Here is a 24,159-nt window from a genome sequence, read left to right as displayed (position 1 = left end):
GGGTGCAGCACTGGTTTGACAGAGCTGTGTCCTTGTAGCTGCTCCTGTGGCTGGCAGGGCACCAGCCCACTCCTTGCAGTAGCAGTGTGGGCTTCCACCATGTTAGGCTGAACTTTGCCGACACATCATCAGTTTGTGTGTTATCCCAGATTTAGATGCTGTTAGACTTGAACTATCTTTCTTTCCATTTTTATTACAAAACATGTCACTAAAACACGGGGAATAGATGTATGGGCCTATCTTGGTAACTTAGGGACGAGCATTCACAGTTTCTCCTTTGTTCCCTATTTCCAGTGGTAGGTCCTGGTTCTCATGCCTTTCTTAAGCTGTAGTTCCATGATACAATTAACAAACCAAAAACCTAAATTCAGATCACATTATTTAATGGCAGCTGTAAGTAAGTTCAAACAAATTTAGGAAAAACTAATGTAGTTTGAAGACATAGTGCATTTAATTATTTATCGTAAAATATGTTGGGTAAAGTAACTGTGACTTATTTTTCTTGTCAGATTTCAGATATAAAATGCAGAAGAGGTTTCCATCAATTCTGGAAGGTAGGTTTGTAGTTGTTGGGCTCAGAAGGATGTCTGAAGCTTCTGTTGTATCTTATGTATATTTCATTATCACTTAAAACTTACCACTTATGCAGTGTTCTCTGGGGTTATTGTTATGCATGTGTGGCTGGAGTGTCCGACTTTTGGAGGAATGAGTACTCCAATGAAACTTGCCCCAGAGTGGTTCACCTTCAGATACACCTGACTTCCAACTGACATGGATTTTCCTATTTTTCAGTGTATTACAAATCCAATGAGTGGTCTGGGATTCACGGCATAAGGGAGAATGACCAAATGGCATGGTTAAGCAACAAGAACTGAAGTAAGTAAGAAAGATGTGTGATTAATTAAAAATATTTTCTAAAATAATTACTCTAAAAACGTCCACATTGAAATGTCCAGTTCATCTTTTTGATTTCTTGCCTTTGTACTTGTTTTTCAGCCCTCTGTGCCTGAACTGTTTCTTCCTTTTGATGATGCTTTTCACATCCCTATTGTGAAGCCACTTGTCACGCTCTATTTCCCACTGGATCTGTTTGACACCTAGAGAAGAAAGGTGAGAAATAAGGAGCTGATGGATAACCTCTGACCATGAGATGTGGAATCCAGATGAATCATGTAGAAGTTTAAACTTGCCTTCTGTATTTATAAAACGTTAATAAAGTGCAAGCTGCCAATGTATTTATTTAATTTTTTTACACCAGAGAAAGTGTTGGTTTTTTCATTTCACAGAACACCTCACCATTTCAGAATTTCAGAGTCTAAGACTGCTCTGTATTTTACTAATGCTACACATGCTTCTGTTAGGACTACACCATGTTTGAGTGCTGCTGTTAACATTTTTCAGGTGACGCCAGAAAAACTTGTAAATACACATTTAATTAATTAGAATTATTTCTGGGAAAACTGTTTTGGCTTCCCTGATACTGCAAGGAAATAGGCTAGTAGAGGTAAAAGCAGCCATGCTTTATGCCTTCCCTTCACAATAATCCAGGACACTTTTACCAGAGCAAAATGCCCAGGAACGCATGACAAACACCACACAGCCTGTCCCTATTTACAGTGTGAAAAGGTGACATGAGATCTTCTTCCTCTTTTCTGAAGCCTTATTCACTCCTAGTAATCACTCCAGAGCATCTACCCTAACTGAAGAAAACTAAGTGGTGTCTTGCTGGTGTTAGCTCGTGACCCTACTGTGTGATTTCTGGTAGTGTGTGGATCTCAGTTTAAAAGATGTACCTTCTTTAAGTACAGAACGTGAAGAGAAAGGAGTAAAGCAGCATTACAACTAGCCACTGTTTGCAGCAGGTACTTACTTGCATTATCTCTGTTGGCCATGGCGTTCATTCCGATGTTGTCAAACTTTGACCCAGCATTTTCATCCAGCAGGTAGCCAAACTTTAAAGAGAGAATTTTTAGTATTTTATTACAAAGAAACTGGTAAAATACTTGTACACATTTTTGCAAGGAACTGTCCAACTCACCTCTTCTGCAGATGCCAAAATACCAGCATCCTTGAGTTTTCTTTTCTTTCCTCTGTTAGAGCCTTCAAACAAAAAGTATAATACTTATCAGACAGAATTTGAAGCTCAACAAAGGCATTCAAAGTGTTACCACGTTTTGGTGGGTTTTAAAAAATATATTTAATGAGACCGTTTGAAATAGTTCTGCTAGAGACCTTTACTGACCACCTCCCCCTAACAAAAAAAAAAAACGCACAAAAAAGGGAAAGATTCCAACCAAGAACTAAATAGCACAAATCTCTGCATCAGATGTTAGTAACAGATATACAAACTGCCAGTACAAGTCCATCCTTCCTTCGACAGTTCCCTTTTCAATTCCCAGTCTTTCAGCAGCAGATTGTCACTCTGAATTAGGCCACACCAGTTGAGGACAACCTCCTTTTCATTTATGGTTTATTCAATCCTGAACCCAGATCCAACAGCATAGATAATCTACTATATTAAACCCCTCTTATTCCAGTTTTTCAGGCCCTATATTTGTATTAAGCCTTCTTAAGTGGAAATCCTGGCAGCGTTTCCTTACCTTGAGGTGATCCCACAAAATTCCTGTCTTTATTTCTCTTGCCCTTTTTCCCAACAGTCTTCAATTGCTTGTCACTGTTTGGGTCTGACAAAGAAAAAAGATATACTAGTCCCTCATTCTCACACCACCTATGTGTATTTAAAGCACAGCAGAGACTGAAACTTCTTTTGAGGCGTATTTGTCACAATGTCTGAGTCTTTACTTTTAAAAGGCTTAAAACAGCACGCACAACCAAATCTGGGATTCCCTCAGCCCAGACAATTAAGAATTGGTCAGTGCCATTCTTTAGGCTTTTTCCCCACAGCATCACACAGGAATAAAATATGACACTGTGATACATAAAATATGAAAGTGCTTGGAAAGTTTGGTGATGAAATATTTTCGTGTTAACAGCTGTATGAACGGTTTACCTTCCCCATCCTCAACCACTTTCCTGCGACCTTATGTTATTAACTGAAATACTCCACTGATCTACACTTTTCCAACCTCATAAAGTGCATACAGTGTAAAGTGTGCTTTCCAGATGAAGAGATGCCATGCAGGCACACTGATCAGCTTTTATTACAGTGGTATTGCAAATACAGGTGCACAGCTATTCTAGAAGAGTAAGCTGTTACTTATGAGACAGCAATTTAAATAAAAGTTACCTCATCTAAAAAATAAATGAATAAATCAACATTAACTAGGTCAAAGAAATTTTTAGAATTACAGAGTACCCAATTTTTTTTTTTTAAATTCTTTTAGATCTTTTAATATTTTTGCCTACTATAACTACTTCTGTATAAAGCAACTTTTGTTACTGCCAATGTTTTTGGAATGAAAGAAATGTGTCTTGTTTGCAAGTTTTTATACCCAGATGCCTAATTCCCACTCTCTCTTAGGAGACTCTGCCAGGAAATGTTTCTCTTCAGACTTCATTGCCCGGAGAAGGACTTGTTGTCCCTTCTCTACTTAAAAGCCAAACCTCCCACCTAGGGAACTAAACCTGGATTTAAATATGTAATAGCATTAGATAACCTATTTCTAAAGCTTTTTCTTTTTGTTTTTTGATAATAAATGGTACTTTACCTAGGCTGTTGTCATCATCATCCACATCCATAAATACACCCCCTTCTTCATCCATATCCTCTCCAAAATCTTCCTCCATACTTCCTAAGGAGACTTCCTCATCATCCAGATCATTAAAATCATCATCATCATCATCAGAATCTTCCCAGTCAGCATTGGATTCCTTACTGCCTTTAGTCTTCTTTTTTATATTACTAAAAAACACAGGTAACAAGCTTAGCACTTCATCTGGCAGAACACTGTTGGCATCCAAGTAACACCCACAAGCAACCACTGCATTAGAACGTGTGACATCATCACAAACTACTGTAAATGTAGACTGAGACCTAAGAAACGTGTATTATGTACTCAGGTATGTTTTCAACATCAGCATATGGAACTGCATTATACAAGTCAACCATTTTAAGGAGTTCTGGAGAAAATGCTATTCTAAAATTAACAGAAACAACAACCTCAGCATTTTATCTCCTACCTGCCTTTGCTCCTTTCCAGAACATCTTTTCCCTAAAACACACAACCTGACAGCATCCCTGGCAATCTACTCAAAGAAATAAGAGTATTTTTTTTCCAAAGAAAGGAAACATGATTCTTCATGTACTAGATGTTTATTTGGGGTTTTTTGTCTCCTCTTTGCTATTTTTTACTCACAACAGTCTAGATCACAAAAATGTTCAGGTTTCACTAGTAGTTTAAGCTTTACTTCTCCTTTCACCTACAGAATAGAAATTTCTGTGCTGATTCAAAAGCTGTACTGCAGATACTTTAAGTAAAAAAGAGGCTACTTAATCATTCATGGTTGGACTTGATGATGTTAGAGGTCTTTTCCAACCTAAATGATTCTAGGATTAATGAAACTGCTGACTTCCTGAGAACTAAACTCTGTAATTCTGGATTCCACAAAGTTAATTTATCTTGTTAGTCTAGTTCCAGGCAGTCCTTACGGCAGCAGTAACAATATGCCTCATTCTGCTCACTTTTGTACTTGGTAATTCTCAAACAGAAACCTGAGACAATGAAAAACAGGTAAGATTTTACCCTGATTACTAGGTCCCTGCACTGTAAAGCAAAATACTACACAGCTCATGTGTCAAGCCAGCAGACCGTAAGCACCACAGGATCATGATGCACCATTACAGGATACACAGAAAAGCAGCATTACCCAGCATCCAGCTGCTACTGCCTTTTTTGCAAGGTGGTTTTCTGACACATTTTGAAAAATGGCTATCCAATTTTGAGATTTAAACCTCTAGACAGGAATTTAAAAAAAAAACAAAAACAGATTGAAAGAACCAATTTGAAGTCATACCCAGCAAAATCAAGGTCATCCTGGCCAACATCAATAACATTACCATCAGCTTCAAATGTATCTAGGGGGAAAAAAAAAGTTCATAATCACAAAACAAAGTCAAATAAAGAAACATGAACTCACTGCAAACTATATTATTTTTAGGTATTTTTTTTCTGCGTCAGTAACAAAGGGCCTTAATACCAAAGGGTTTATGCTCCTAAAGAAAAATACTCCACAAAACAGTTACTTAAAGCTGCTTCATTTTTTTTTTCAAATTTGAAAAATAATGGAAGTTTTCTTCTGTCCAGGCTGTAATTTCTGGCCAGAACTAGATGATGTGGAAAGCAGACAGACATGAATGGAATCACAATTGCCCAATGATTCAAACTTAGCTGGCAGATGGGAGGGATATCTCAAGCCTCAAACACTTGCTCCAAGTCAGAGAAAACAAAGATTCAATTACGATACTCCAGGTAGGTGTCCAGCCAATCTGTATGTTAATGTTCAGATTCGAAGTATTCACTAGCATTTTTGACAAAAAAAGCAAGCAGACTAGAGGATGGATCCTCTCATGGGATTCACTTAGGAACAAATAGCTATATAAAATAGCAGGCAAAAACAAAATCCAGAAAATTACAACTGTTCTGTTTCAAAGAGTAAATGTTAACATTATAGGGTCTTTAAGTTTCTGAATTTATGAAGCAAGTTCTCAGAGACAGTCAACTTATTAGAGATACTAACAATGAAACAACAAACACAATTTGGAACGGATTCTTGTTATAACTAAGACCATACTAATTGCATCACTGAGGAAGTATCCTGCTACCCGAGTCCAGGATTCTCTAAAAATATGGTATAAAGCAGTTATGGAGAGCTGACTGGATTACTTTTGTTTCACATACATATTTGATTTCAACTATGAAATAATAAAATAATGGACATTTTATGGTACACTAACACATTTGAATCCTGGAACAAATCATAGGCTAATTCCAAAGCAAACAAACTACAGGCTACAGGACGAGCTAAGACTACTGCAGAATCTCCCAAGGATCTACCTGACCTGGAAAGCCAGTTTTATTCCACTTACATCTACCTGTAACTGGCTCCTTTATAGAATAGAAACCAAGACAGATAGATTAATAATTAGCAAACACAGAAGATACCAGGATAGTTACTGCAAGGAAAAACACAACCTTACCCAATGCTCTTTCAAATTCATCATCATCTACATCTTCCACACTTTCTTCATCATCCTGACGCTTTTGTTTCTCTCTCCTCTTATCAAACTTTGAATAAAATCTGAAATAACATATTGATCTCAGACACAAAGTTGCAGGTGATGATCTTTATGACAAGTTTTAGATAAAAAACCCCTGCAGATATTTCACATCTATGTTTCCAGTTGAAAACTGTAATGGTTTCAAACATATCTCAAATCAGAGATTTCTATTTTTCTGCTTTTCAAAGAGTAAACCACTGCTGTAAGATTTAAGCAAAAGAAATTTCACAGCTAAAGGTGCCAGAAATTATTTTGACCATTATGAATTTACAAAAGGGCACAAGAAAGATAGGAAAATTTGCCTTATTCTGGTAATCTATTTGGGGGAAAAGCATTACATAAAAGAGATTTGCCCTTTAAGTACTGTTGAAGCTTTCCCTGTAGCCCTCTTCTTTTGTGCACTTAGTTTTACTTTCTGTTAGTCATTTTGAATCACCTTCTCTCCTTCGTTTCCTATTAAAGAACCACCAAACACAGAAGGCAATTTTGATCCTACACAAGAGCAAAAGAGAACGGCACCATATCGGAGACTTCAAACGTGTGATGTCAATTTCAGTCGTCTTTAACCTAACAAGACCGTTAACTTCTCAGGCAGGGGAATGTTTTTAGGCTGCTTTTCTTTAATCTCAAAATTAATAGCACTATTTCATTTATTTATTTACTATTATTCTATTCCTCAATATTATAATATCAATTAACTAACATTAGTAAGTTCCATTAACCTGATACTTCAAACAAATTTTAAAAGCCTCTTCAGCAATGAAATACATTAAACAAAAAGCCACCAGTGAATTAAAGTAATTTAATCCAAGCACCAATTTCCTAAGGAGACACTCATAGATAATCAGTATTTTGACCTAATTACAGAACAAATCCTTGCCAAATGTCTATCACTTCAGTTTTCCTGTTAGAGCTGCATTTTTATATCATAATCTGAAAAGAAAGCCAACTAAAAGGAAAGAACTATGAATAATAACAAAATAAACACAGAAAACTAGCTCCTCTGACTTGACATTCTTCCATTCTAATAGGCTTTGATGCCAATAACATAAGCAAGGTGTATTGCTTTTCTTTTTTAAAATATACTTCTAATGCATAAAAATTACAACTCAAGATATTAATCATTAGACATTGTTTAAGGCTTCTTTATTACAATGTCACCATACCTAATTTCAGACTACAAGCATTCATAGTCTTTGTTCTCAAGTGACACTCTTTCCTAAGCACTTCTGACAAACACTGGAATTGCTTTGTAAGGAAAGTACTACCATCACAAGTCACGTACTACCATCACAAGTCACTCAATCCAATTTTGCAACACTTGGAACACCAGAGAATACTTGGGAAATGTGATGAGTTTTGATAGCACTGCATTAAAAAAACAACACTTCAAATGAATGTTGACAAGTATTTCATTACCTGTGGAAAAAAACTTCATCCACTGGGATTTTGCTTTCATCTTTGGCACGGAATTCCTTGCTGTTAACTACAAACACAAAAACACCCCTGATTTTACCTCAAATTGAAATGACTGCTATGATTTTTAAAAGTTAAATAGCATGAACATGCAGAAGTACACGGATACAGAATCACAGAATTGTAGGGCTTGGAAGGGACCTCAAGAGATCATCAAATCCGACCCCAAATGAACTGATAGCCCATGTCATCTGTTAAATGAAGAGGGGCTCATCACCATTTTGTATCCATGTTAATACCTCCATATTTTGTGTCAAGTGTTACATTTATAGAATACATTTGTAGGCCCAAAGTTAAACACATTCCTGGGAATGTAACAGAGCTTCTGCCATGGAAGACAGTATCTCTCCTGTTCTCAAGCAGCATGTTTTGCTCATGGCTTACCCTGATTTTTTCAACTGCTGGTTAACACCGAATCCTGCCCTTAATCACTGTAAACAGTGGGGCTAGACAAAAGGCAGCCTCTTCCTGGGGGCAGGAAGACTTAGCAAAACAGCAGTGCCAAAGATACCTTACACTAATCCTAACAATAGCTGCAGCTGTGGCATTGTATGGAGTAATCCATATAATTTAATGAAAGAGTTTAGTGTGATATAAATCATTATATAAATCCATTCTCCAAGATTAAGTCATTTTGCAATCGCAATAAGCAGAATAAAAGTCACTGTATGGTAAATTGGAAAGAAACAAAAACATTGACCACACAATACTACTCTACTAACTACTGCTAATCAGCATACATTTTTAAAGGTATTATACAATTCAGGTATTTTTAAGAACTTAAAGCCCCACATTATTCATAAATACAGGGTGCCAAACAAGCATGACATGTTTGTGAGTAGAAAATTGAGTTACGATTTTATAAATTCATATCCCTCTGAGGTTAACACCCTAAGAGACTTCTCTTCTAACTAGAAATATCACTAGTGAAGGTATGAAGGAGACCAATGAAAAGGACTGGGAATTCCTTAAAGGTCAAACTGGTAGTTTATTCTAGTCACGTAGATAGCTAAGCAAATTGTATGAACTCATCAAGTATGTTTGTTTTTAGTCACATAGACAGATAAGCAAATTGTACACACTTATCAAGCATGTAATCTAACAATTAAGCCTATTCACATTTAACTGCATGATTATCAAACCGATTCCTGGGTCACAAGCAGGAGTCAAGTCATCGAGATCAAAAGAATAACAGAAGAGCATCAATCAGTGAACACCTGTGGAAGAATTTTCTTTATCCCTCGACCACCAGAGAACCCCCGAAACCCACCAGAATGAGCTGGAATTCTAAGGCTGTTTTAACCTTTTTTCTTCCCCCAAGAGGTCACGTTGTCAGCTGCAAACAAATTTGTAGCAAGGTTCTAAACTTTTCATACAAGACTGTAAATCTTGCTTTACCCAGGGAGTGTATTTCCTTTTACCAGGATGCAGGAAAAAGATAACAGCATAAGAGTAGGATAGGAAGCATACACAGGTCATAGCAAAATCGGCACAGGAAACAAGGCACACAGCTTTCAGTAGCTCTGTCCTTGCTGTTACACATTATGAATGGGCTGGCTAAACAGAAGGTATGATCTGCATCGTGCACCGCCTTAGTAAAAGGAATCACTGCAATAGAAAGCAATTAATAAGTAGGGGGGGGAACAGAGAGAAAAGAAAGATCTTAAAAAGAAAAAAAGTTGATGTTTAAAGCCCAGAGCTACAGTAGAAGATAAAGAGGCTAACAGCTGAGGTAACTGACTTTATGTCATTTGTTCTTAAAAAGACTCAAAGGATCTTAAGGTTCAGCGATGGAGATTTCACACACCCTTGCAAGATTAGGCCTTTCCCTGAACATGAGGCACCACCACTGCACCCCCGATGTACAGGACTTTCTTTAGATGACAACTGTCTGCAATAACTAGCCAAGTGTGCTTTAGCTGTCACCACCTTACCTGAAAAGAGAGTACCTTACCTGCAAGATTCTGCATCTCTTTCATAAACTGCTTCTTCTTTGGCTGCATCACCACACTGCTGGTGTTTTCTGTAGCAGAACACGTATCAGAAACAAATTATTACCATTGATACAAAATTGTGAGGAGTGGCTGATACACCAGAGGGTTTTGTTGCCATCCATAAGGACCTAAAGACACTGGAGAAATGGGCTGACAGGAGCGTCACACAGTTCAACAAGAGGAAGCGCAAAGTCCTGTGCCTGGGGAGGAAGAACCTCGTGCACCAGGATACACTCGGGTCTGCTCCGCTGGAAAGCAGATGGCAGAAAAGGCCTGGGCATCCTGGGGGACATCGAGCTGACTGTGAGCCATCAATGTGCCCTTGTGGCAAAAAAAAGCTGGTATCCAGGGCTGCATTAGGTTGGCAGGTGGAGAGAGGTGTGTCCAGGTCTGAGCTCCCCAGTACAAGACAGACATGGGCATACTGGAGACCAAAGAAGAGTCACTATGAAGGGACTGGAGCATCTCTCCTGTGATGAAAGGTTGAGAGCTCTATACTTGTTCAGCTTGGAGTTGGCTCAGGGGGAATCTCATCAATGTATGTAAATAAGAGAAGGGAGGGTGTAATGAAGACAGAGACACACTCTTTTCACTGGTGCCCATGACAGGGCAAGAGGTGACTGGCACACACTGAAACACAGGAGGTTCCATCTGAACATCAGGAACCACTGTGAGGGTGACCGTGTGCTGGCACAGGTTGCCCAGAGAGACTACAGAGTGTCCATTCTTGGAGACATTCAAAAGCCATCTGGACAGCCTGGGCAGCCAGCATCAAGTGGCCCTTCTGGAGCAGAAAACCTCCAAACTCTCCTTACAACCTCAACCCTTCCACAGCCTTTACATTCTCCTATCACTTGGGTTATTCCCACTAGGTTAGCAAGCCCTGCACTGCAGGCAGGTGAGGCAGGCAGCGGTGTGTGACTGCCAGACAGCAGAGCTGCTGACAACTCTCCTGCCGCCCTGAAGACTGAGCCCCGCTTCTGCTGCACCACGTGCATCCCGAATACTCAACAAGCACAAAGGGTTACTTGGCAATCAGTGAGAGAGTTTTGTCACCAACAATAATCAAATCATAAGCTAAAATGTACAGAGAAGTTTGTACCTTTGCCTTTATGGACTTTGGGATTTCTGTATACGAAACGATCCAAGAATCTCATCAATGTGAAATCCTGCAGAGGGTCACCAGAGTACTGAATGTGATTTCCCTGAAAGAAGAATAAAAGCCAAAAATCATTCAGCCAATTTTCATTTTAGAAAGACAGCAGCTAAAGACAGGGGACTCAGTCCAAGAACAACACTAACCTACATTTTTAAAAGACACTGGGGATGCTGAATGACATCATACATTCCTGTACAGGTTCTTATTTTTGGAATTCCAGTAATTTCTTAACTAAAACCACCTCCTTCACTTTGTTTCAGTGACTAATTGCCTTGCAATGTACTGTGCTAACAGCAGTTAATAGCACTATCTGGACACCATATATTCAAATGAAAATAAGTATTTTAAATATTTATTTGTGTAGGCTTGAGTATTTCTGGCATGATACTACAATAGTATTAAATAAGAATTTGTTCTAACAGCAAGGTTCCCAACACAAAAAAACTCATTTTAAATAAAAAAGACAAAAACTCTAAAAAAACCCCCAAAAACTGTAAGAATCATGTAATACACACATTTTTACCACATCAATTACTTCCATGAGCAATCTCCTTTAGACAAAACTAATTCCATGAAAAGCTTTGCATTTGCCTGTATATTACAGAGCTGCTAGTTACCTGCAGAGTGCAAGGAGGCTTTACAAAGCGTTTTTGCAAACAGAAAAAGATAGGTAACCTAAAAATCAAACTTCAGAGCTACAGACCAGTAAAAGCACTTACTTCTAGAATTGTTTTTGCGAAGAGGGCCACAGATGGATGAAAATGTTCAGAAAGCTGAAAAAACAGGAATGACTTATTTCTACTTTAAAAACAAATGCAATCATTACTCACGTTGATATATCAGACTCCTGACAACACGACTAAGTCACAAGATCACTCTGTAACTCAACAAATAACACGTATATGCAAGTAGTGCAAGGCTGATGTGCTCTGCCATTGAACAAGGACTTCAAGATCTCATATTCTGTTTGTATTAACACATCCCCTTAATTTTATTAGATGACACTAAAAAGCTTTGACACAAAGCAAAGATTCAAAAATCAAAGAAGACTACTGCTGTTCAGATATCCACTTTAAAAAATCCCTATTCCCCACTCTAGAACATCAGTGATGTAGGTAACATGTAGAAGCTTGAAGTCAAGGAACATGCCACTTAACCTTTCTGTTATGCTACCCAGGCAGTTACTCCATGAATAACCAAGTCGAGTTCCTTCTCTCACTCAATATGAGGGCCACGCTGAGAAACACTGTACCCAGCAATGTAAGAATCCCTTACCTTCTTCAGCTCCCACAGGCTGGTCCTTTCAGCACCACAGTACAAAGGACTACGGTGCATGGGATCATATGAAGCTCCACTCTTCCTGCCTGAGGGGTGGAGGAGATGAAAAAACAAATTTCCTCAGCCAACTTTATGAGAGTACTATTTCCTTTTCACCACAACAGTAATGCTGCCCATCATTCTTAGCTGAAAGGCCACAGACTAATTCAGCAGCATGTAAGAGTTATATCCAGCTGCCCTTCTCCAGTGTAAGTATGGGCAAAGAGATGAATTCCTACACGTTTCCAAAGAAGCTCCTGAAAAACTGCACTGTCCCAAAAGGTTCTCAAGAGTGAAGCTCAAAGCAGGTTCAAAGCTAAACAGATTGTTCTAACGAGCTTTGCAATCAAATGAGCCATTAAGTATCCTAACCTTGGCTACATTGCTCTGAAGGTGTTTGAGCTTGGAAGCAAAAAAATCCCAAGCCTGTTTATTCTTATGCACAAACATAATAAACTGCAAAAAGTGCAATAGACTAGCAGATTCACAGCCTCTGCTTCACTCCTCAGCTTACAGATAAAATATCCTGAACAGCGCGCTTTGAATCAAACTTCGACTTGAAAAACTAATGTTTTAATCAATTTTACAAGTCTTGATCATCAACACACCACTGTTACAGAACATTAGAAGTAAAATGAATTACATTCTCTCGTTAATTTACCTCCCATATTCAGGTGATGCACCCACGAGGCTGTTGAAGTTGAGCCATTGGTTTTAGCAGAGTTTTCCGTCGTGCTCTGCTCTCCTCCTTGTTTGTCCACATCCACAAATTTTTCCTCATCCTCTTCAGCCTCTTCTTGATCCTTAAAGCACTCTTCATCATCTGACTCCTAAACAACAAAAACGTTAGCAAACAGCTTTTCCTTCCCAGTTTTATTCTGATTTACTAGAAAAATGCATATACAGCCCTTAAGAAGCTACCTGCAGAAATATAAACAAAGGATGGCCAAATACAGATTTGAGGCCTTAATAAAGGACTTAAAATTGAACTTTACAGCTTACATCACACAAGTGTAATGGTCCCTCTCTGCCTGACGAAAGAAAAAAGCCCCAATCCCAGTTCTGCCTAGCTACACTTCAGACAATGCAGACAGAAGAAAACAGGCCACGTTTTTACACAGCTTTTGGATGAAGAATGTTTACTGGCTTACTTACACAGCACCTAGCAAAATAATCCTCTCCACAAATGAAGCCCCTAAGACCAACTAGAATGCTTAAAACACCCTCACCTATGCCAATTTTTAATGTAGCTGTAATTGTTGAAGTGCTTTCTCCCATAACGTAACAGATTAGCACGCCCTCAGGCTGTACATAAACAGGTCAGGGAAAGATGCTTATGAAACCAGCTCTTATTGAAAAAACAATGAGATAAAGAAATCATCTTATACCACATGATCCTGTAACTGGAGCCTTAACTCCGGTTTTACTCTCAGAAGCTCAGACAGAAGGTACAGGGTTCCACAAACGAAGGGTGGCATTTGTCCACAGGTGACTTGTAGTAACCTCTTCACAAAGGCCTTCACGCGCCGCAGCACTACATCCGCCTTCAGAGATTTATAGACAAGATTAAGAAACATGGATGGCTTGGAGCAGGTTGCTAAAGCTGGATCTAGAAGCTTCCTGTAGAACACACAGGAGAAAACATTGCTGATTGTCACAAAGCACGTAGGAGAATAACTGCTATTAATAACAATCACCTGCATTTTTCAGAGTGCCACCTAAAAGGCCAGTAACAGCTTGTCCCCCCCATACTCAAAACTATTGCAATCAACCCTGAACCATCAACAGCTGTGTAATACTTCTAGATACATATGAGACTGCAGATTTTAAAATACATCTGTGTCAGTAAAAAACCACCAACAAACCAACCCAAACTGTAATAAAATCTAAAGAACCTGAGTTCAGCTGAAAAGAGTTTCAAAATTCAAGATATTCAAAGTAAGAAACTAATCCGCTTTATTCAAATGTTAAAAAGTTCCAGGGGAACTTGAGTTCTCTGTTTTAAGAATCAGGAACTTCCCTTTGGTCAACTAAACAGAAGCCTGTAAGGATCCTGCAAAGAGTCTAAACAATGCTTGGACAAAAAAAAAAAAAAAAGGAGATACTTCTATAACAAAATCATCTAAATAATTTGTCAACATACTATTTCCCCAATTCCCCATATGAAAGAAAGGATACAAGATTTTAGGCTGTTATGTGACTAAACCACTGTACCTGCAACAAATTATTACAGAAATTTTTATCTATTCATTTCAAATAATATCTGGAATTAAAACATGCCACCAGAAAACAGTGCAAAGGATGAAATCCCTATGTAGCGCTATCACTACCACTTGTTTTATCCCCACGTTAAGTCAAAGAAATCACATGCTTTTTCTTCTAGCTCATAGAAAACATCAGAAGTTTTTAGCCAATGAGATGCCAGCCAAATGAGTGTTTATACAACTTGAAATTAATGGTGACTCCCTCATAAAATGAAACGTATACAAAAAATGAATGTGAACCCCCAACTTACCTGTACAGCGCTGCGTAGTACCTGTCCGATACAGTCTGCTGAGAGTCCATCACTTGAAACAGCAACATCAGGGCCTGGACACTGGTACCAAAGTTCACAAGATGCAGAACTTTAAATAAGGTGTCCATTTGTTCTTTCACTTTCTCATCACCAGTCTCAGCGTAAGGATAAGCTCTGTTTACCCCACACAGAAGAGCGCTGAGCATTTTGGATTCAACATTCTTTTTCTTAATGCAGTTCCGAAAAAAGCCAAAGTACAAAGTTATCAGTTTGTTGGCCAATGCACTTTCTTCATGACTGAGGACTATCTGATTTAGAAAGCAAATGGCATAATATTGGGTTTTCACATGAATGTTTGACCGATACAAAAGCCTCTCCACCTCACTGCACACCACTCCCTTCATGTTTGGATGCTTGTGCAGCAACGTCTCCAAAAGGTAAGAGGCTTTGGTGGCAATTTTGTTCTGAGGATCTCCCAGTTTATTTACCAGCTGAACAAGCAGAACTTTCTCCTGCTCAGGCTTGTTACAGAGAAGCTCGTGGGAAACGGCCAGCGCTCGGGATTTCGTTGCTGTAAGAGAATCATGACTCAGGGTTTCCAACGCGTGCACAAACTCTGCCACCTGCAGTTTCAGGTGATGCTCAAAGTACCACAGGATCAAGCGTCTGTCTCTTGAATCCCTGTTGCCACTGGACATCTTCTCTATGTTGTTAAACGGTCGCTGTGAGAAAGACCATAATTTCCGATTGTCTGGTAGGATATCTGAAATGAGAAGCTCCTTCAAAGTATCCAAAGCCATGAGGCTCTGATTCCTGCTGCCCTTTTTCTTTACGAGGTTTACCAAGTTCTCGACAAACTGGAGACTGTGGACAGCGCTGTCCTGAATGAGAAGGGTCATCGCAGCCATCCTGTCAGCCAAGGTACCCGACGACACAACAGTTTTCATCCAGGCAGAAGAGGCTCCCTTCTGATAATCTGTCTTGTTCTTATACAGATCTATCTCGTGTTGGTACAGCTTCTGGGCCAAGGCCTTGTACTTGGTCAGGAGCATCTGATCTTGTGGCTCTGAAGAGAATTCATTGGTGTAATCCAGATCATACCATTTCCCCCCCGGCTTGATTAGTATCACTTGCCTAGCGAGAAATTCAAAGCATTCTTCTGGCTTTTCTTTCCTAGCTGGAAGGCGCTGGTCCTGGTCACCACCAGCTCGCTGTGCCTTGCCATCTTTCACACTGCTGCCCTTCTCCTTGACTTTCTTTTCTTTCTTCCCTTGAGACGGAGAAGGGTTAGCTTCCTTCTTGCCTTTTTCCTTCTTTGGGGGCTTTCCTTTCTCCTCGCTGCCTTCCTCATCCTCATCTCCCTCCACCACCACGCAACTCTTCGCGTACTTGCCGAGCCCCAGGGAGCCGACGAAGGCCTCCAGCTCCCCTTCCTTCAGGTCGTCGATCGCGTCTTTCTTGCCGCCGTCCACCATCTCCTCCGCCTCGTCCACGGCGCACAGCATCACGTAGTCTTGCTGCGGGCGACACGCGCAGGGCCGTTACAGGCAGGGCCGGCGCCGGGCCGCGCGCTCCCAACGGCTGCCCCCCGCCACACCTCGCGCTCCACAGGAACCGGGCCCGGGGAGGGGAGCCGGGCCCGGGGGGAGCCGGAGCCGGGCCCGGGCGGAGCCGGAGCCGGCCCGGCCGCCACGTGCTCCCGCTCCCTCCCCTCCCCGCCCCTTACCTTGGTGCCGCCGAGGCGCAGCACCTCGTCCAGCGTGAACCCTTCGTCGTCCCCATCTTCATCTTCTTCTTCTTCATCCTCCTCCTCGCCGCTGTCGCCTTCCACCTTCTTCGCGTCCCTCCCGCCGAAGTCCCACAACGCCGCCATCGCTGCCCACCGGAAGCCCGCGCGCGTTTCCGGCCCCGCCGGATGGCGGGACCCCAGGTCCTGCCAGGGGGACGATGCTCCTCGACAGGCTTTGCCGGACCAGGACGGGGCGAGCGTCGTTGGCGCTTCAGCCGAACCTCACCTATCTCTCTGCCGGTTCTACCGGCCTTTACTCAGTGTCTCTTTCTGGAGCGGGCGGCGGGCCTCAGTGAGTCTACAAAGAGGGCAGGACAGGACCTGGTGTGGAGGAAGAGGCGGGGCAGGCGCAGGCTGCGGCGGCCGGCGCAGCTGCCATGGTCCTGCTCGCTGCCCGCCGCCTGCTTCTCGCCGCCGCCCTGGGCTCTGCTGGCCGCCGGCGGCTGCCGGGTCACCATGGTAACCTCCGCCTTCCTCTCCTCCCGGAGCCGCGGGGTGTGCGCCGCGCTACCCCGCTGAGCTCCCCTCTCCTCTCCTCTCCCCACAGCTGTGGCGGCGGCGCGGGCCTCTTCGGGCTCGGGGGGCGAATCGGAGGCTGAGGGGCCCAGCCGAGACACCGCCATGCTGCGGCACCTGCTTCTCAAGCTGCGGGCCACCGGGCCGGTGACGGTGGCGGAGTACATGCGGGAGGCGCTCACCAACCCCGGCCAGGTGCGGGAGGAGCCGGGCCGGGGGCTGCCCTGCTTCGCGGGCCGGCAGAGCCCTGTGCCGCTCACCGGGCCCCGGCTCCTCTCCCCTCTCCTCCCCGCAGGGTTACTACACGCGCCGCGGCGGCATTGGCGAAACCGGGGACTTTGTCACCTCGCCTGAGATAAGTCAGGTGTTCGGAGAGGTAACGCGTAGCTCCTTGTGTTTTATGGCACTCTCTTCATTCCTGAGCTGTAGCGGGCACAGCTGCCGTTTCCAAGCCGGTATTTGCATGTGTTACCGATGTCAAAACACCTGAATAGTAACGGCGAGCAGTGCTCACTGAGCTTCGAGGTGCTTCCCCAAAGAAGTAATGGGTTTGGAGGGGGAAGGGGAGTTCCTTTTCTGGAAGGTAGGGGGGTCCTTTCACGTGTTACAGTCTGGGCCCCTGTCTGTGGTTAATAACGCTTACTTTTATGTAAAACTTATTTATAAATATAAAGTTTCCCAATATGAAAGGCCCTCTCAGCAATAGTGTTCAGAGTTTGATCTGGTTCACTCTGGTTTGTGCATCACTTCCAGTAGGGAAGGCCAGCTAAAGGCTGTTCTCGATGGCACTTTGGTAAAGGCATTGCCATGAAGAACAGCTGTTCAGGGGCAGCTGGGCAGGGACCTGCATTTGAGCCTTAAGTGCAACTTCTTGTGCCAGCCAGAAAAGAGTCCCACTCATGTACCGGTAGAGAGATCCTTCTCCAGGGCTGGCAACAAACAGTTGTGACTTTAATCCCTGAAGAGGGCAAAGTGTTGTGTTGTAATGACTTTTCATACTTTTAAAGCCCTGAGAGAGAATGTTGCACAGTATCTTAGGATCAGGCAAATGGCAGATACGAGTTCTCAAGCTGATACCCTAACTCTTTGTGGTGTTTCTCTCTGACAGCTAATAGGAATATGGTACATTAGCGAATGGATAGCCGCAGGCAAACCCAAAGCATTCCAGCTGGTGGAACTGGGCCCAGGGAGAGGCACGCTTACTGACGATGTGTTACGGGTAGGTGAAAACTAACAGCAACAATCTCTATTTCTGCCTTTATTCTGTGACTACACTGAAATCCATTGCTGATTTGGTTTGGTTTTGGGGGGTGGGGAGGTGTTCTGTAACCAGATAATTTCAGTCATAAGACCTGGAGCTCACGCTCTAACCGAAGCACACACATGGCTCTGAGTTGAAAGCAGAACAGGGGCCGGTGTGCATCCTTCCAACACAGCTCGATAGAATGGGAGCATGGGAATACTCCATTACAAACTATTTCTGTACAGGAAAGCTTTATTCAACCTGGAAATCTTTTAGGAACGTGCTGTTGTGTAACTGTAAGGGAGGCCTCAGTGCGAGGGGGTGGGAGCAGGACAATAATGCAGGAGTGAAGTTCTTTTGGGGAGTTCAGGGGTTTATTTCCTGTGAGTTAACCCTTTGTTTCAGTCATGTTGGCATGGCCATATTAAGTTAAATACTACTGATTCAAAACCAGATTGCAAATGAGATTTAGTACCTCAGAAGAACTTTTATTCTATTTATGTATGTTAACGAAATAACTCTGACAAGCACAGCATAACATAGGCTGTTGAGCACTTTCGTTTATGGTGTCTGGGAAAACTCAACCATTTTTCTCCTAATGCTGAAACCCCTGCTGGTGTTAGAGGAGCTCCTCACTCTCAGGCTATGACTACTCTAAATTAGCATTTCATGTTGTTGTCCTTACGTTGCTGTATAACACGTGCTCTCTTTTGCCGGTGTTACTGGAAGCGTAGCAGGTTTTATTAAAATCAGTGGAGAAATTCCCCCTTCCTTCTGGAGGAGCAAACTGCAGTCTCTTTCACTGAGACTACTTTGTTAAAGGAAGCCCAACTAAATCTTTGATCTTGAATATAAATAATGAGATTAAAGGTTAAAGCTTGAAGTGTATAGCATGTGACTGTGCCTAATAGAAATCATCTGCCTTTATAGGTCTTCAACCAGCTTGCCTCTTTAATTAGTAAATGTGATGTCTCTATTCATCTGGTAGAAGTGAGTCCCAAACTCAGCGAGACCCAAGCGCAGATGCTGACAGGAGGGAAGGTGCAGGCCAACCCCAAGGACAACTCTGCTTACATGAAAGGCATTAGCAAGACTGGAATTCCCATTTTCTGGTACAGGGACATTCAAGATGTGCCACCAGGTAAAGAACTTGCAGGTTTTGTTTTAGGGATGGCATCCTTCCTCTGGCTGCGGCTTTACGTGGCGGAAGACATCTCTGTTGGCCTTCGTCATGGGTAGAAAAGTAGTTAATAGGTGTGTTTTTTCTTCTTGTTTGAGTCTGAGGCAGGATCTTAACTCATTTTTCATAGCTGCTGTGTAGCCTGGCTACCTTCAGTTTGGGATAGCTACCCCATCTCATATATTCTGACTTCTTCTTTTCATGCAGAACCATTTGCTGGCTTTGCCTGAATCTCCTTTTGTGAGAGAGCAAGAACAGTTCAAAATACACAGACTAGAAGCTAGAGCTAGCTGTAGAAATGCTGTCTTTGATGTACCCAAGCTGGAAGTATCGCTGATTGTTTCACAACCACATTAGCTAGCTTACTTCATTAACATTCAGAGAAGCATTTTCATTTTCTGCTAGAAGCTGCTCTGGAAGCATTAATAATTGAAAGCGCTTTTTTTTCTCCCTTCCTGCAGGTTACAGCTTTTACTTAGCACATGAGTTCTTTGATGCCCTGCCAATACATAAGTTTCAGGTATGGCAAGCAGATAACTGTAATTGTGACTGTTTGTTTGAATGCCTTTGCTTTTGAGGAAGAATAGAATTAGGGTGCCAAGCTAGACAGATGTGTTGTCTGTAGTGCTGCAATGGACATGTAAGGCTTAATTTGCCTGATAACTGTGAAATCGGTTACTGTTCCTGAATAGAAAAAACTTGCAGTAAGCTAAAGATTTCTTTTTGCTTAGACAAAGCTCAAGTTTGTTTCTTAATGCTACATTAAACGTTTTTATTATGTTTTACGTGCTGCTAACAAAGACAATGCCTGGGGGGGCTTTCGTTTGAATGGTAATGGGAACAGCAAAATAAAGGCTAGTTAGGGTTTGGAAGAAATTTGCAACTTCAGTTTGATAACTTATGAAAATTGCTGGTAGAATAAGTTTATTTTATGTTGCGCTGCCACTAGAAGAGGCAGTGGTTTTCTGAACAGCATCATTCATTCCTTCCAAGTGTAGTTAGCCCTTATTTGTTGGCTCTGCCACAGACTTTTGCCAGGGTGGTTACTGGAATTAGATAGGAGTGAATAACTTACTAATAACATACAGTATTTAAACTTCTATGAAAACATTTTACACACCAGTCAATTCAAAACCCAAGGTGCTGTACTATACCCACTAGAGCATAAAACGAGTACTCTGGGTTCCTTAAACAGCGAACAGAGAAGGGCTGGCGTGAAGTGTTGGTTGATATAGATCCAGAAGTTCCTGACCAGCTGCGGTTTGTCCTGTCACCATCCAGTACTCCAGCATCAGAGAACTTCATTCAGGTAAGGATGTGCCTACCAGAGTTCATACTTAGATCTGTACACACTCTGTCAGGTGCTTGGTTACTTTGTACCAGGCACCTTCAGCTGAGGGCAACAAGAGGGTCCTTGGTCCTTGGTATATACATGAGTATATACCACCTGCCATTCCCATTCTGCAGCCCTCCCATAGGCATTTAACTTCCCAGGCTGTGAAAATGCAGTGTAAGAATAAACACATTTATCAGACCTTCCAAAATCAGAGCTTAAACAGATAAAAATGCTTCAGGGAGCAAGCTGAGGCAGCAAGTGACAGGGCGTCATGTGTCACATCACCCTCTCAACAGTGGCCCTGCCTAAGCCAGGCTCTCAGCCTGCCACGGACCATGCTCAGTCCCACTGGGTGCTCCTGGGCCATCCTGGCCTTCAGTTGAAAGTGTCGGAGACTTCTACTTTTCTGAAGTTCACTGGATTCTTAAGTGACAAAATGAAGTAGTTGAAACTAAAGCCAGCTAGGTGGTTTCCCACAGAAGGGCCTTTTCAACGGGTGTGCACAGCTAGGAGAGCTATTTCCATCAACACAGTTTCACCTAGTGCTGCAAGTGTTGCCACGAAGCAGTTCCTTTGCACAGACAGATGACTGAAATCCAGCACTCTGACTGAACATGACAATTAGCCTAAACAAGGTCCAGGTAGTCTAGAAGGCAGCCCTGTCCCCAGTGAAGGGATGACAATCTCAGGTGTGAAGAACTCCTGCCCTGTACTTGTTTGCTAATACAGGTGTTTTGCTCTCTGAACTCTGCGCTAGGCTGAGGAAAGGAGGGACCACGTGGAAGTGTGCCCCGAGGCTGGCGTCGTCATTCAGAGGCTTGCCTGCCGGATAGAAAAGGATGGTGGGGCTGCGCTCGTTGCTGATTATGGTCATGATGGAACCAAGACTGACACTTTCCGGGTAGGTCACTCACCCAGAATACTCTGTTGCCTTTTCTTTGTTGCTTGGATAATTAAGTTCTTGTGAAAGGTCTTGGGTGGCCGCAATAGCAAAAACTGCATTGCACTGGGGTCGTAAGACCAAGCCCTTGGTTCTCACTTAACCAGCGCCTCTAAGAGTTTCTGCCAGAGGGAAAGGGTAATCAGAGCCCTTGCTCCACCTGTTTCACACTTTCAAAGTTGTTCTCACCCCTCACATGCCCAGTTTAGCCTTTGCCAGCCCCACTGTGGTAGCCAGGGGTGCAGCTGACTAGAACCTTCCAATTTAATTTTCCAGGGTTTCCGGAACCACAAGCTTCACGATGTGCTGAGAGCTCCGGGCACCGCAGACCTGACAGCAGATGTGGATTTCAGCTATCTTCGAAAGATGACAGAGGGAAGAACAGCCACGCTAGGCCCCATAAAACAGCGGGAGTTCTTAAAGAACATGGGCATCGATCTCAGATTGCAGGTGGGGTAGTGCTCGCAGGCACATACCAGCTCTGCTCACCCACAGTCAGTACTCCTAAGCAGCATGAGAACTTTTATAGAAATCTGACTTTAAAAATAAAGTTGGTTAAAACAACACATGGGTGTGAGATCAAAGAGGTGCTTCTAGACATAAGTTACCCTGGATCCCTCAAAGTAAACCGATTGTGTTATATTTTGGAGTATTTAATGCAAACATGTAGCAATGTATGTCAGCATGTGGCATCTTACCAGGGATGGCACCAGTTCTGCTGAACACCAGGTGCTGTTACATTAGCCTAAGTAAAGATGATACAGCAAGTGCAGGTATGAGGGCATCTGCGGGAAAGGGTGAAGGGCTAACTCTTACCTGGGGTGTTTGTTTTTTTTTTTTTTTTAGGTGCTTTTGCAGAATTCCTGTGACCCAGCAACTCAGGAGCAGTTACATCACAGCTATGATATGCTGATGAATCCTAAGAAGATGGGGGACTGTTTTAACTTCTTTGCCCTGCTGCCTCACCACAGGCTCATCCATCCTGACAAGAAACAAAAGCCAGAGCCAAAGTCTCCCTTACCGCCCGTTGCTGGATTTAGCGAACTCTTAGTGAAGTAACTTTACTACAGAAAAGGGTCGGGTAGTAGTAGCTTTCAATAGCAACTTATTAAAGAATCTAAGTGAAAGGAATAGAGTCCTGTAGTTTATGGCTTCCCATACAGACTGTTTGGTGCTAATGCAGTTGGCATATAGCTCCATATGCAGCGATTGTCTTTGAACATGAAGCATCACGTTATTTCCCCAGGCACTTTTCTCACACCAACCTATGGTTCAGGGCCACTTTGGAGGGAGGGCTATTTCAGAGTAAAGCTGACTGGCCTACGCAGTACGTCCACTGTGTACACAGAGCAGAGAGTGAACCACATTTCAGGGGTCTTCAGATACAGCAGAGTACAGTATTTCTTACTGGAATTAAGCTAAAAACATGTCAGTAACAAATCTGCTGAGGAGGCTTTGAAGGTAGGGTACTCAGCTTCAGTACTGCTGAAAACATCAGCTGTCTTGAAGACACTTTTATGAAGAGAACAGGGGCAGGAACCATGTAAAAAAGAGTTACTACTTTAAAAATCTACTTACTAACAGAATTCCCAAAGCAAGACATATGTAACACCAGCCCCACAACCAAGGAAGCACAAAGAAACATTTACTTCTGAGAACATTTGAAGAGATCATTTGCATAAATAAAAAGAACAAGTCTGATAGGGAAATAAATTTTATTTTCAAGCTTATCAGAGGATATTTACAAACAATGGGATGTATAAAAATATAAAAGTACTTAACAGTGTCCTTTTGAGCCTATAAATTTTACATGAGCTTTTTTCCTAGCATCATCATAGCACTATTTCTGGAGTGAACGCAACTTAACTCATCTAGGGGTAAGGGTATTAAACACTGTAACCTACTGCTGTCAAGGTTTGCAGTAAAGGTAGAAAAAAGGATTAAAAAAACCTCAGCTATTTTTACTACTCTGAAAAACGTTTACTCCTAATTATGTTGGATCTTTTGGTTCCACAATTATTAGCTGCTTGTGGCTTCTATGGTCTGGCCCCATAAGTCTGCATATACATCAGGGAACCTCCTCCAAAGCCAACAACGGTTTTGGTTAATAGAACTTGCAGAATAAATACTTCTTGGAGTAAAGCAGACTTCATGGGGAGAGACATCGCCAGGCCTTCTACTTCATCATCATTCCCTCCTTCCTTTATTCCTGTTGTGCTTTTTCAAGTGACTGAGCTGGGTTTTTTCCTCCCTTAGAACAACAGGAAAAAAAAAAACACCTTGAAACCCAGGAAAACCTGAAGTGACAGCTCACCTATAAAACCTGAAGCTTACAACCCAAGCCTATCTGCATGACTGTAGTTAGGATGGAGGACAGCACGGGCTTCGCTCTAGTTGGAAAGAAGCGTTGCTACCCTCGCCAAGCCTGGGCAAGTCCCAGACTGCCAACTGCATAG

General features: G+C 42.3%; 2 protein-coding genes across 2 annotated transcripts; one reads left to right on the top strand and one right to left on the bottom strand.

Annotated features, from left to right (window-relative positions):
• Positions 1-173: 173 nt before the first annotated feature.
• CEBPZ (CCAAT enhancer binding protein zeta) lies at positions 174-16,577 on the bottom strand. Its single transcript, XM_084261230.1, has 16 exons — positions 16,426-16,577; positions 14,700-16,216; positions 13,573-13,804; positions 12,846-13,014; positions 12,143-12,231; positions 11,587-11,640; positions 10,811-10,913; positions 9,669-9,737; positions 7,658-7,724; positions 6,158-6,258; positions 4,975-5,035; positions 3,669-3,862; positions 2,601-2,684; positions 2,039-2,100; positions 1,871-1,952; positions 174-1,097 (listed from the first exon to the last, which is right to left on the bottom strand). The coding sequence occupies exons 1-16, from the start codon at positions 16,570-16,572 to the stop codon at positions 958-960; spliced, it is 3,171 nt and encodes a 1,056-aa protein (XP_084117356.1). The 5' UTR covers positions 16,573-16,577; the 3' UTR covers positions 174-957.
• Positions 16,578-16,850: 273 nt separating this feature from the next.
• NDUFAF7 (NADH:ubiquinone oxidoreductase complex assembly factor 7) lies at positions 16,851-22,824 on the top strand. Its single transcript, XM_084261209.1, has 10 exons — positions 16,851-16,947; positions 17,036-17,199; positions 17,300-17,380; positions 18,113-18,223; positions 19,178-19,388; positions 19,889-19,947; positions 20,623-20,736; positions 21,521-21,664; positions 21,980-22,153; positions 22,550-22,824. Exons 1-10 carry the CDS (start codon positions 16,866-16,868, stop codon positions 22,760-22,762), a joined length of 1,353 nt encoding a protein of 450 aa, XP_084117335.1. The 5' UTR covers positions 16,851-16,865; the 3' UTR covers positions 22,763-22,824.
• Positions 22,825-24,159: the final 1,335 nt, after the last annotated feature.

The sequence above is a fragment of the Gallinula chloropus genome (assembly GCF_964237585.1).
Source record: "Gallinula chloropus genome assembly, chromosome: 3".
Lineage (NCBI taxonomy): Eukaryota > Metazoa > Chordata > Aves > Gruiformes > Rallidae > Gallinula > Gallinula chloropus.
Note: the sequence above shows the minus strand (reverse complement) of the source record. Positions and strands in the feature narration are given on the sequence as shown.

Coding starts and splice junctions, on each gene's coding strand:
- CEBPZ (XM_084261230.1), bottom strand. CDS start 16,572: ATGGCGGCGTTGTGGGACTTCGGCGGGAGGGACGCGAAGAAGGTGGAA. Junction 16,217..16,425: donor TGCGCCTCGGCGGCACCAAG/GTAAGGGGCGGG, acceptor TGTCGCCCGCAG/CAAGACTACGTGATGCTGTG. Junction 11,641..12,142: donor GCCTGTGGGAGCTGAAGAAG/GTAAGGGATTCT, acceptor CTGTTTTTTCAG/CTTTCTGAACATTTTCATCC.
- NDUFAF7 (XM_084261209.1), top strand. CDS start 16,866: ATGGTCCTGCTCGCTGCCCGCCGCCTGCTTCTCGCCGCCGCCCTGGGC. Junction 16,948..17,035: donor GCGGCTGCCGGGTCACCATG/GTAACCTCCGCC, acceptor CTCTCCCCACAG/CTGTGGCGGCGGCGCGGGCC. Junction 18,224..19,177: donor TTACTGACGATGTGTTACGG/GTAGGTGAAAAC, acceptor CTGCCTTTATAG/GTCTTCAACCAGCTTGCCTC.